The sequence below is a fragment of the Conger conger genome, chromosome 10, assembly GCF_963514075.1.
Source record: "Conger conger chromosome 10, fConCon1.1, whole genome shotgun sequence".
Taxonomy (NCBI): Eukaryota; Metazoa; Chordata; class Actinopteri; order Anguilliformes; family Congridae; genus Conger; species Conger conger.
In genome coordinates, this window is record NC_083769.1 from 11,131,270 (window position 1) to 11,143,370 (window position 12,101).

At 43.0% G+C, this 12,101-nt stretch overlaps 1 protein-coding gene across 4 annotated transcripts; it reads right to left on the reverse strand.

Moving 5' to 3' along the window:
- Positions 1-711: 711 nt before the first annotated feature.
- tnnt2a (troponin T type 2a (cardiac)) lies at positions 712-12,101 on the reverse strand. Of its 4 annotated transcripts, XM_061257518.1 has the most exons (11): positions 11,999-12,101; positions 11,206-11,235; positions 10,758-10,779; positions 10,563-10,626; positions 9,713-9,829; positions 8,369-8,446; positions 7,879-7,986; positions 7,349-7,458; positions 6,932-7,022; positions 4,608-4,648; positions 712-1,053 (listed from the first exon to the last, which is right to left on the reverse strand). In XM_061257518.1, the coding sequence occupies exons 4-11, from the start codon at positions 10,614-10,616 to the stop codon at positions 1,020-1,022; spliced, it is 633 nt and encodes a 210-aa protein (XP_061113502.1). In that variant the 5' UTR covers positions 10,617-10,626; positions 10,758-10,779; positions 11,206-11,235; positions 11,999-12,101; the 3' UTR covers positions 712-1,019. The 4 variants fall into 4 exon arrangements, with proteins under 4 accessions (XP_061113502.1, XP_061113503.1, XP_061113501.1 ...); XM_061257519.1 differs by lacking the exons at positions 10,758-10,779; positions 11,206-11,235 and having other exon boundaries at positions 11,999-12,070; XM_061257517.1 differs by lacking the exon at positions 11,999-12,101 and having other exon boundaries at positions 10,758-11,475.

Genomic DNA, 12,101 nt, shown 5'->3' on the forward strand with positions numbered 1-12,101 from the left:
GAACCAAGCCGGCCTGTTGTCCCAGATCAACAATTTCCTTGTGACATTCTACATGACAGTTTCTTCCTTTTAGTCTTTGAGCTGTGTTTGGAGGGTAAGTATCACACCGGTGGTGGAAGCAGGAAAGAAAGAGCAAAAAATAAGTCCTTGTAGGCTGCTAAGGGGACTGCCCCACTGTACATCCAGAGACAAATTGCTCCCTACACCCCAGCAAGACCACTCTGGTCTGCCAGCTCTGGTCACCGTGTGGTTCCCTCTTCACAAGCTCAATGATGACATATTTTTGGCTATAACTGCCCTAAATGCCTGTTTTTCTGTTCATGGATTTAATGCTTTTCACTTTTGAGGAACAATGTAAAATGTAAAGTAGGACATGTGGTGTGAAGATTTGTGGTGTCTGTGGCATGCACTCTCTTAGGCCTCACCCAGTTAGATGAAAAATCGCATCAGAATGTTGATGCAACATTTTTAGATGCACTGAAATAGTACTGTCATGGAGATGCTAGAATTGCATACTGCATCAGCCAGAGTCAGGCTTAGAGAAGACACTAGACTTTGTTCTTGCAACAAGGTTTGCTGGCTTTTAGTCCAGAGTATATTATATTACATTGATTAATTTGAACTAATAATGAAGCTGACTGACTAAAAGGAAAAATCGACTTCATATTTTATATGTCATTTTGAGCTTTAATTGTAGATTATCTATGGACACGGTGTGCCAGCATGGCCTAGAAATAAAAACTAGAAAGGAAATTGTAATACTTTATATGCAGTACAAGGGGGCGAAATCAGAAATAGAAAATATCAATCCACAGTATTGAAAGGCGAAAAACTGAAGAATTGTTTTTAAAGCAAAGGCATCAACATATCAGCAGAACACATCTGTATGTAAATACTAAAGAAAAGCTTGGCAAACTAGAACAAGTACAAGAAAGCAATAAGAAAGGGCTGGTTAGGTTGTTGGCAACAGATATAATGACTCATTGACTGAAGGGCTCATTTTCATCTTCGATTGATCTTCACTTCCTCAATCCTCTCTTTGTTCTCTTTGACCTGTGCAGAATTGTAAAAAAGAAACTGTTCTGTTATATTTTAGCAACATACACAACAAAAAATATATAATTTACAGCACTATAACAATGGACAATATCAACTATCTAAACAAGATACCCAGCATTCAAAGTAATTCACACTTTACAGTCTACAAAATTAAAATAAGGTGGATTTAATTTGAATAAGATTTTGTCCTGCCCTGCGGGGGGGATACCATACTTTAATGTAAGAAAAAATACTCAAGAAGCACGCCCTACATATAATGATGTGCTAATCATTGATAATTGCATTCATGAAAGAAAGAAATAATTGCCAATTTATGCTCCTAATTTTGTCATTATACCCCGGGAACAACCAACATTTTGGCAAAGTGTGCCTTCATAAGTATAGGTGTAGAACCCTGATGGCGGCACACTTTATTGAAATGTTGATTGTTCCCTTGGTATAATCAAAAGATTATGAGAAATAAGCTCCTCATTTAAAAATATAACTGCTAATGATGAGCTGATCTTCCCTTATTGCTGTGTCCAGGCCCCACTCACTCCCACCCGACACACCAATTCCACCCAGCTCCCAGACTCGCACGGTGCAGGCAAAGTGAAGTATTCAGCTTGACAGGTGTAGAAGCTGGTATTTTATTGACCTTTATTTAACCAGGTAAAAATCTCTTTTTCAAGACCGACCTTGCCAAGAGGCAGTATAAAACAAATAAACATGAAGGTTACAGACAGATAACGTATGAGGCGGTGACATTGTTTGTCCCCTCAGGCGGTAAGAGCAGTCGTCTGGCACTCGGAGGCTTGTCGGTTCGATTGCCTGCCTTGGGTGTTTTGAAGTGTCCCTGAGCAAGACACCGAACCCCCAATAGCTCCCGGTGAGCTGGTGTGTGAGTGTGAATGGGCATTAACTGCGAAATGCTTTGGATAAAAGCACTGCATATAGGCAGTCCATTTATCACAGATTATTGAATTTGTTCCAGGATTTCGCATTTTTAAGGTTTAGACACAAATCCTCCCCTGGAGCAATGCAGGGTTAAGAGCCTTGCTCAAGGGCCCAACGGCAGTGGGGATCTTATTGGGGCCGGGATTAGAACCACAGATCTTGCGTGTGCCAGTCATTTACCTTAACCACTACGCTACAGGCCGCCCCAAATCCCAGTTTGATTTGTTTGTTTGCTAAATTGAAATATCCAACTGGCAGAACACAAGACTCTAGAGAACCTCTAGATGTGGCTCAGATTTGATATAGAAAAGTGCAGTCCGTATCAGATTTCTTGTTTCTAGGGCTCAATTCTTGAAGGTATCACAGGAAATTTATCAAGAAATCCCAGTTAACATTTTTGTGGTCAAATGCCATCTCGGCAATCGGGCAGAAACCAGGCTACACTTGGTTAAAAATGGTGAAAAAGTTCATGTTTTCTAGCTGACGAGGAGTTGGCCAGGCTTTGTCTGTGTAAAAAAAATGAGCTACTTTATATTGGGGGTAACCTAATCCATTTATGTCAAAATGTCTCTCAACCTAGATTCTCCACCCTTCAAGATGTCTAGATTCCAAGCTGTCTTATGCTCCGTGGGATAAGTTGCATTTTAAGGCAAGTGTAAACAGGGCCAAATGTTCCCAAGCCCCGGTGAGAACTGATGAGATCAGAGCACATGCATGTACATGTACATTAGAGCACACGCGTGTACATGCAACGTTTTTTTGTATAAATATTTTATTCAGTACCCATTCATAAATCTGAACATATATTCAGTGAGCTGCTGCTGTAGCCTATCCATGTCTACATACTTTAATGCATTTAGTTGCTGCCACATGATTGGCTGATTAAATATTTGCATTAACACGCTGGTGTACAGGTCTACCTAAGGGAGTGATCACTGAGTGTATATTGAAGGAATTCAGGTTAAGGTCCTTGCTCAATTTAAAGTACCTTGCTTGAACCCAGTTAAATTTCAGACCTGGAAATTGAACCTGCAGCCTTGCGGTTACAAGCCAGGTTCCAATTATCTAGTCTAGACAGACAAGCACACAGACAGAGGCCATCAGGAGTGATAGAGGTAAATATATAATCTGAAGAGACGTATATGTGTCTCTTTAACACTCTTTAACTGGGTTGGGTACTGTAGGTGTCATTTCAAAAAGGCGAAGAGACTGGAGAAGCGTGTATGTGATGCTTTCCACAAAGTCACTCAAATGAAGTTCTGGATCAGTAAATGTGGTTCCACCTCATTCTCTTCTCTGACAAAAATGCAAACTGATTTTAAAATCAGACATGCTTTTCAGACAGGCTGAGGTCTGTACCGTGCCCTCGCATGAAAACAAAACACAAACCAGAAGGCCCAGTGGCAGGACAGGATGGTGAGAAGCCAGCGGACGGTGAGGTCTCTTTATATTAACTCAACCTTTGTTTCATCCATTCTGAGGGCTTATTCACACACAGGCCCCTCTCAAGGCCAGCAGACAGCTGTGGAAGACCACCTTAAAAGACTTGGACTGGGCGACGGGGGTTGCGGGTGACCTGTAACATAGTGGTTAAGGTACATGACTGGGACCCGCAAGGTCGGTGGTTCGATCCCCGGTCTAGCCACCATAATGTCTTCACAGCCGTTGGGCCCTTAAGCAATCTCCAGGGGAGGATTTATACATAATCAACTGTATGTCTGGATAAGACCTTCTGCCAAATGCCATTAATGTACTGTAATGTTACAAGGGTTTTGGATTCTTGGTGAAGTAGGGGGTAAACCGTCACTCTGATAGGGCATTATCTTCCCTCACCCAGGTTTAACACTCCAAGGTAAGTAGATGAATTGGAACATTTTTCAATAAAGCTTTGCATGTATAAACAGGGAATTAATCCCTTCTTAAAGGTAATCCTGCACACAAAAGTTGCTTTAAAGACATAATCACCTTACATTACACCCCTCTCTGAGACTGCTTACACTTGGCACCTCGACTTCAGGCTGTTGTAATGAGACTGCAGTTTACTAGGCTGGGACTTGTGCATCACCAATATTATTGTGGACTTCAGATCCTGGCAAAACTAATTGAACAGAGGTCCAAAGACCAATTCCTGGCTTTGATGGTGACACAAGGCACCTGTTTGGCTTGGGTGGAATATCAGAGAGAGGGCAAGAGAAGAAGGGATGAGAGAGAGAAAGATGGCCCTGGTGTAAAATCCAGCTATGACCAGTTTGAAATGACCAGCTGCCATCTGTTTCAAAACATAGCTTGAACTGGTCAACCAGTGGTTTCAAAACCTAGCTTGGGCTGTTATTTGGGGTGGCCTGTAGCGTAGTGGTTAAGGTAAATGACTGGGACACGCAAGGTCAGTGGTTCTAATCCCGGTGTAGCCACAATAAGATCCACACAGCCGTTGGGCCCTTGAGCAAGGCCCTTAACCCTGGGGATGGATTGAGCCAGGGGAGGATTGTCTCCTGCTTAGTCTAATCAACTGTATGTCGCTCTGGATAAGAGCGTCTGCCAAATGCCATTAATGTAATGCAATGTATTTTTTCAGTAAGGGGGGGGGGGTCAGAGCAGAGAAAAACACTCACGTTTTCTGATGATCGCTCACGCGGTTCCGTAGCACATTAACCTGTGGGAAAAGAACACCAAAACAATGAGTCCAATGATGCGTTGGGTATGATGAAGACATTCTGGGCTGGCGGAGAGAAGCTCGACTGTTTGCCTCCTTTGTCTGGCTGCCGAAACCTCTTACTAAGGGTGTGGCAGCTTTTCTGTTCTTGGACTTTGAAATGCTCTTGTGAACGTGCTAGTGCAGGAATAAATGCCTGCTCCTGGTACATAAACCCCAGTTCTGTTCAAGCCTTAGCTAGTCCAGCCAGTTTCTTTGCCATTAGGCTACAAAACACTTAATTCAATCAAACTGCTGCCGTAAATTGCAGCAATTCAGACACTCCCTTCATTTCTAAGTGTCATGAGAAAAACTCAATAAGCTGGCAGATCCCCTGGGGGCTGTAACTAGTGGCGAGTTCTCTGCCTGACTAGACCAATCCGGTTCGGCCATTTGGGGTTGAGTTGCAAGCAGCAGTTCACTGCCTGCACTCAACGTCCCGATTGGGTGGGACCAGCATGCCACCCACGATGACTGCTGCTATTGCGGCAAACTGCCGTCATATACTATAAAGCACAGAGGATTATACTTTGCAAGGGGAATTGGAAGCACAAGCCAAGACAGTAATTTTTATATACAGTACTGTACGTCTTAGGCACCTGTATAACATTCTGTACAGATAAGATTCTTTCAAAAATAATACAATGAAAGGTCCTAAATGAACGTACTATACATTTTACATTGCATTTTAGTAATTTGGCAGAATAGTTAAAAACTGAATCAAATCAATATTTTTTGTGACCACCCTTCGGCGTTAAAACTGCATCACTTCTCTGAGATAGCCAACGCTGTCCTGCAGTTCTATAAGACAATCAGCAGCGAGGTTGTTCCAAGCATGTTGGAGAACTTGCCACAGTTCTTCTGCAGACTTTGGTTGGCTCCTTGCTTCTGATCTCAGACAGCCTTGATCAAGTTTTTATGTAAAAAGTAGTCAGTTGCTTACAGTAATATGTTACTTTTTTAAATTAAATACAAACAATGAAAAAATACTGTAAAATTCGCGGTAACCTGCTACGAGCCTTCGCTTTCCTGTACTTCACTGTGCTTACTAGCGAACTAGCCAAGCTACCCCTGCTACACAGGGATGGACATCACAATGTTAAGCAAATACACCTAATCCAAAAGAACAGAAGGTTTTCCATCCATATTATTTCTCCAGAGGACAGCACTTGCATGTATGCACGCTCCTGAAAGAACAGCAGATGTTGCAGCAATGAGAGGTTATCTTTATTTTGTTTTTCAGGATATATTAACTAGCCCGCCTGATTAACTGTATTTAAGATCACGATTAAAATATTATCTCCTATGGTCTCATAAGTGGTTCTACCGTGATGGACCTAATTTGTTAAAATTTTTGTTGGTTTGAAATAGTTTCCTTGGCTGAATGATAAAATAGTAACTTGTTTTTCTTGTGCTACTCATTTATCTCTTCATGGTCTCTTCACGTATACGCGGCTAAAAGCAGGGCAATTTTTTCCACAAACACAAGCTTATTAAAGCTTTGAATCGCAACCTTGAGCTTTGGAACCATGAGATGATTTATATGGTGTGTACAATTTACAATGTCGGGTAATTCCTGCTGAAGAACCAGACCTGGGTCTAGCACATATTTTAAATAGCCTACTTCACTCTTTGCATGCTATTGGAAACATACAGTACTTGCACATTGCCTGCCTCAGGATTTATTATTTATATTAAACAAGCAAACTCGAGTGGTTACTTGAGGTATTGCAGTTTTGTAAACCAATAAGCAAATCTCCCCATTGTAGTTCAAAAGCATGGTTTCACGTCACATTGCGGATTGCACGCACCTGTTTACCATGACATGGCTGCTTACCACGGCATGGGAAAAATCTAATATCGCTGATCAAGCTTGGTGGCCAACAAAGGTTTTATAATTTACCGCAAGGTAAAGTGATGTTTTAAAATACACATGGCTCCCGTTTCAATTAGATCTGAAAATGAAATTCCTTGTTCTGTCCTGACGCTTTAACGTTAGTTAGCCGTAACAGGCATATTTAAAATCTTTTAGCCCTGGTAACTGAACGTGTCCCATAAACAACATGACTGTCGAAAAACACCACGAAGAGAGTTGTGGAATGGATGGAGATTCTAAGCCTGACCACAACTGGCGTAACTTCCATTCTAGGCTAGTTGAGACTCACTATTTTGCCATTCTGCACTTTTTGTGTATATCTTCCCTTACGGTGTTGCGTGTTCGACGGTGCTACAGTGTTTTCTTACTTCATACTTCTGCCGTTGGAACCTGTACTGCAGCTCAAACTTCTCTGCCTCCAGTTGGTGCAACCACTTCCACAGCTCGTTGGCCTTTTCTCTGCAAAGGCAGCAATATGACCGCTGGATAAGGTTGTCATAGACACAACATGTACATTGCATAGAGGGTTCCATTCTTTAAAGGTGAATGTTAAGTAAATGCTTTAGCTTTGTGTCTTACACTGTAGCCTAGTTATACTGAAGTGAATCTGAAAAGTCCCCATACGCTGTTTGGGGCTTGGAAACGTAATGCTGCCATTTCCCTCAAAGCCCATTGTTTCATGGTGCCTCTTTATCCACGAAGGAGTTGTGTTTGGGAACTGTGACTTCACTGTTAGGGCTGATTCTGTGGTGTTTTCCTGTTTGAGGTAATAATCCCGGCCCTACTTTAGCTTGTCCTGGCCCAGGTCATCAATGTCCAGAGATTTCCGCCGGTCGCTGAGGATCTTCTTCTTCTTCTCTCGCTCTGTCTGCTTCTTTCCGCCCCGCCTCTCTGACTGCAGCGTGAGAGCAGCTCTCAGTCACAAAACGCACTGAAGTACATTCAGCATTTTGTCACATGTTGGGTGTCTGTCATTTAGGTTGGGCTACTTAGCTAGCTAACCGCATTAAGTCACTACATTTTCAGTGGTGATTCAATTCCTTTAAATGTCGTTCAAGTATTTACTACTCTGTTAAATATAATTTCCAATAGACAAACATAAAGACCAGCGCCCGCAGTGTAACAAAGACTTTAATGATTTATTTGATGGCAGCGGTCACTGCCATCTAATCAAACTAGGACAGATTGTGTGAGAGCATGTCAGACTAATCATCTTCATCATTAAGTTTTTCTAGTTATTAGCCTCTGGAATACCATTAGCCTGGACAGGTGGCTGTCCATTTGTATGGGCATGCATCAGGGCCCTGTCTCTTACCTTCAGCATATAACCTCCAAAATGGAGGCTGGTGAGGGTCTTCATCTTCTTTGCATCCTCTTCGGCTTTCTTCTTTGCCTCTTCCTCCTCCTTCCTGGCCTTTTCTTCCTGAAAATCAGAATGCCATCGCTATTACTTCAGACCAAAGTCTATCAAATTGCCATTGGAGTGTTTGTATCTTTGACTGTAATATTAGTTTTTGTAGAACACTCATGTAGACTCGTGTGGAGCCATTTTAGACCAAGTGTGTGCAGACTGGTGCATTGAATGCATAATGGCTGTTATATTTAAAAACTTGGGGCATATTATTTTGTCTTCATAAGTATACAAAGCTTGTAGCCAATGAGGGCTTTTGCTGTCTACCTGGCTGTCGAATTCTGCTCAAGCCACTTACAAATCAGGCTGTCTACATTTGTTCTGTTGTGAACGTGTTACAACGTGTGGAAGGTGTGAAGGAGGAGGATGTGATGGGAGACACAGGAAGACTCACCTCCAGCCGTTTCTGACGTTCTTTCTCTCTGTCACTGCGGATCCTCTGCTGCTCAGCACGTTCAGCCCGGCGTTTGTCCTGAAAAAAAAGGGTGGATTTCTCAGTTTTCCAGTTTAAATATTCATGTCTCAACTTTTGCTTTCTTGGTGCAGGGGGGATTTTCCAAAAATGTTCCTCCATTTGTACACAATATTCTGCAGTATATTGTATATCAGCTATCGCTCTTACCTTTAGCTTGCATGACTAATCTGATGATGGTGGCTATCACGGTGGTTTTCCTTAAAGATAATTAAAAGCGACTGTATAGAGACGATGGTAACAGATAGACAGAACATATAAAACCCCTGCAATCAAGTTTAGTTTCACAAGTTGACTATACTGATCAAATTTAAGGCTCAGCAGGCAACCTTTATCCCACCAAAAATAGAAGCTATAGCTGCTAATTTTACACATTTACCAGGGCATTTTAGCAGAAGCATGTGTAGTGAAAGTAAAGTGACGTTTGAATGGAGTGTAGTTGTTAAGGAGCTAGTGGATGAAGCGTTGTTGTTTTATCCTTGAGAAAGGTCATTGCTTGAAATAAATATGAAGCTGGACAAGTGAATGGTGTGTAGGCTTTGTGACTTGCTCTGCATCTGCAAGGCAAACACATTGTGCGAAATATCATTCTCAGTTGGAATTTCAATTTGCACCTTTTGGATTTCGTCATGCTCCTAACGTTACAGTACTGTAAGTCTGACCCAGATGACACCTTGGTGTCAGACGCATGGGTTTCCTAGCAAATATATGCTTTATTAATAAACCAATATGTATGTTGCTTCTGAAATATTATGAACTTGTCATGGTGGGTCTGCTGTAACCAATCAAACTGCAGGACATCGGTCTCTCAAAATGTCTAATCAAACTAATCGTTGAGAGAACTAGGTCAACCCCTTGGGTTACCCATCATCTTGACCACTTCACCACTGTACTGCAGGGTTCCCACTCTTCCTGGAAAAGCTGGAAATGTATCACTGGACAAGTTTTCCAGTCATGGAAAACACCTGGAAATTAAGACACTAGTGTATTATTCTGGAAATATTTGAGTTCCTGAACAAAAGTCAAGCTATTAAACAGTATTTTTAAAGCTGAGATTTCATATGTTTCTGTATTCTGTATGACAGCTTTTTTCATATTTTTGTTAGCTGATGGGTTAACCTACTTCTGATGGGTTATGGTACTTTTCCACCCTCCATGACCCCTTTAGGCCATCTTTGTCCAAGTTTCATGTATGTAGGTAAGTCAAGGAATATCCTGAAAAAGGTATGATTATGAATGATTTCCTAAGAAACGTGAGTTGCTCACAATCCGGTCCTTCAGGCTGACCAGCTCCTCTTCCTCCTTCTTGCGGCTCTCAAAGTGTACCTCGATCAGGGTCTGCAGCTCGTTCAGGTCCTTCTCCATACGTTTGCGGTGGATGTCCTGCAGAGGAAAGGGACAGTCCTGGGTTTATGTCCTGCTTAAACGGAGCTGTACCATGTGGTGCAACTCCACCAATCAGTCACTTACTGCAGGACTGCACAACCCTGCCCCAGAGATTCACGCGGCCTTCTGGTTTTGCTGTTTTGCTCAGAGCTTATTTTACTATTCTGGGTGTTAGTGGCATTTGAAGTGAGTTGCTGCCCTTCACTGTAGAACATTTTGAGGTCTTAACATGGGGCAGCCTACAGCCTAGTGCGGGGGTGTCAAACTGAATTCCCAGGGGGCCGCAGTGTCTGCAGGTTTTTGGGGTTTCCTTACAATCAGCTGTCAATTAAGGCCTTAAGAACAAAATGTGGTGATTCTTCAGCCAATCAATGACTTGAATGAACGACAGGTTCTGAGAACATCCCAAAAACCAGCAGACACTGTGGCCCTCCAGGACTGGAGTTTGACACCTGTAGCCTAGTGGCTAAGGTGCTTGACTGGGACCTGAAAGGTTGTTGGTTCAAGCCCCAATGCGGCCAAAATAAGATCTGTATTGCACTTGGGCCCCTGGGCAAGACCCTTGACCTCACCTTGCTCCAGGGGGGATTGGCCCCTGCTTTGTCTGTACGCTCTTATCCAAAGTCACTTTGGATAAAAGCGTCAGGCAAATAACTGCAATGTGATGAAATGTGTTGCAAAATGCGGCTACAAATCCAGTTTTACGAGAAACCTGCTCTGATGCACTCACGTCAAAATCAACTTTCTCGCCATCGGGGATCTTTGGCGGTACCAGGTTGGGCATCACGAACGGCCTGTGTGAAAAACAGGGGACATTAATGTCTTTTGAAACAACCCTACAGTTGTTGTCGCACAAATAAACAAAATGCAACACTGCTAAACCTTGTTGATTCCACTGTTAGCATGAATGTGCTTGCCCACTTACTTTGGCTTGGGTTTTGCCTCCTCTGTTCGGGTGAAAAGACAGAGAGAAAATTAAAACCTGTTCACGGCGACCTCAAATAAATTCTGGAAAGGTCTTTTGTGACCCCATTCAATGGCGCATGCGTCACAGTAAGGGTGTGATGCTGAATGTGAAGTCTCCGGGCCTTCAGTTTTGCTGTGTTCAAGTGGAGGCTTGTATGCAGCCTTTGCAGGGTTTTACTTATTTATTTATTTATTTATTTATTTATTTCAGGGGATTAGTCGTGAGTATGAGCACAAAGGGGAAGACTTTATCGTAATGATTATAATGGGATTCGTCTGCAGTTCTTGACAGGTTAAGCTGCTCTGCTTCCTCGTGATATTTCATGCTAAATAAAGCTTGTCGCTTCGACAGTCCCTGTGCAGGAGCGTGCGTATTACGCTGCTGTAGGACAAGCGGCTGTCGTTACCTTCGCCCTCGTCAAGCTCTTCGTCAGCATCTGGAAACACGGAGACAGTTTAACGGGAATGTTAATGACACACAGCCGTGCCGCGGCGGTGTACCGCCAGCCCGGGGTTCCTGGAAGAGGAACCAGAATAGACAGCCGATAAGACGAAGACTAGAGGGAAAGTGTGTCTGACGGAAGGCAGGCTCCCTCGCGGTTGTGTTTACCAAAGAAGGGCTGGCATCCGAGGAATCTCCCCTCCCTTTCTCCTGCTGGGACTGCTTTCCACACAATTTTTTTGTTGTGCACTTTCAGTGCCCCACCCCCCCCGCCCGCCCGCCCCCTCCAGCAAACCTGTTGACACATCACTGCCTGTCGAAGATAGTAAAGTATCTCTATCACACTCTGGGCTAAATGTTCATCACAACGATTTGTTTCTGACCCCCCCCCCCAGTGCACTGTGAACTTTTGGTGGCTTGGGGCAAGGGTTAAGCAAGAAATAATTTAACGGTCTGTTTACAGTTCCTCAACATGCTTTGTGAATTCCAAGGCAGGGAGGAAGACCAAAACCACACCTGCTTGCAATTGTTTATGTTTTTAAGAAAAGGGTGGGCCGATTTTTGTTTTTTGTTTTTTTGTTATATGTGTGTTGTGCTTTTGTGGTGAAATGGTCGTGCTTCATTTCCAATGCTTGGAGTGTATACTGGAAATGTTATATGGGGCGTGGGCTGATGTTTGTGTGTCTAGCCTAGCATTGTTTCACTCTTGTTTGATGGTGTTTTCTGATCGGATACTGACAGACTACCTGCCTCCTCACCTGCCTCCTGAGTGGTCTCTTTCTCTTCATCCTCTTCATCTGCTGGGGTCTCCTCCTCCTCATCATGAACCTCTGCCAATCACACATTGATTTAGTGATATCA

Coding starts and splice junctions, on each gene's coding strand:
- tnnt2a (XM_061257518.1), bottom strand. CDS start 10,616: ATGCCCAACCTGGTACCGCCAAAGATCCCCGATGGCGAGAAAGTTGAT. Junction 4,649..6,931: donor TCCAACGGCAGAAGTATGAA/GTAAGAAAACAC, acceptor CTTTTCCCACAG/GTTAATGTGCTACGGAACCG. Junction 1,054..4,607: donor GTGAGCGATCATCAGAAAAC/GTGAGTGTTTTT, acceptor AATTCTGCACAG/GTCAAAGAGAACAAAGAGAG.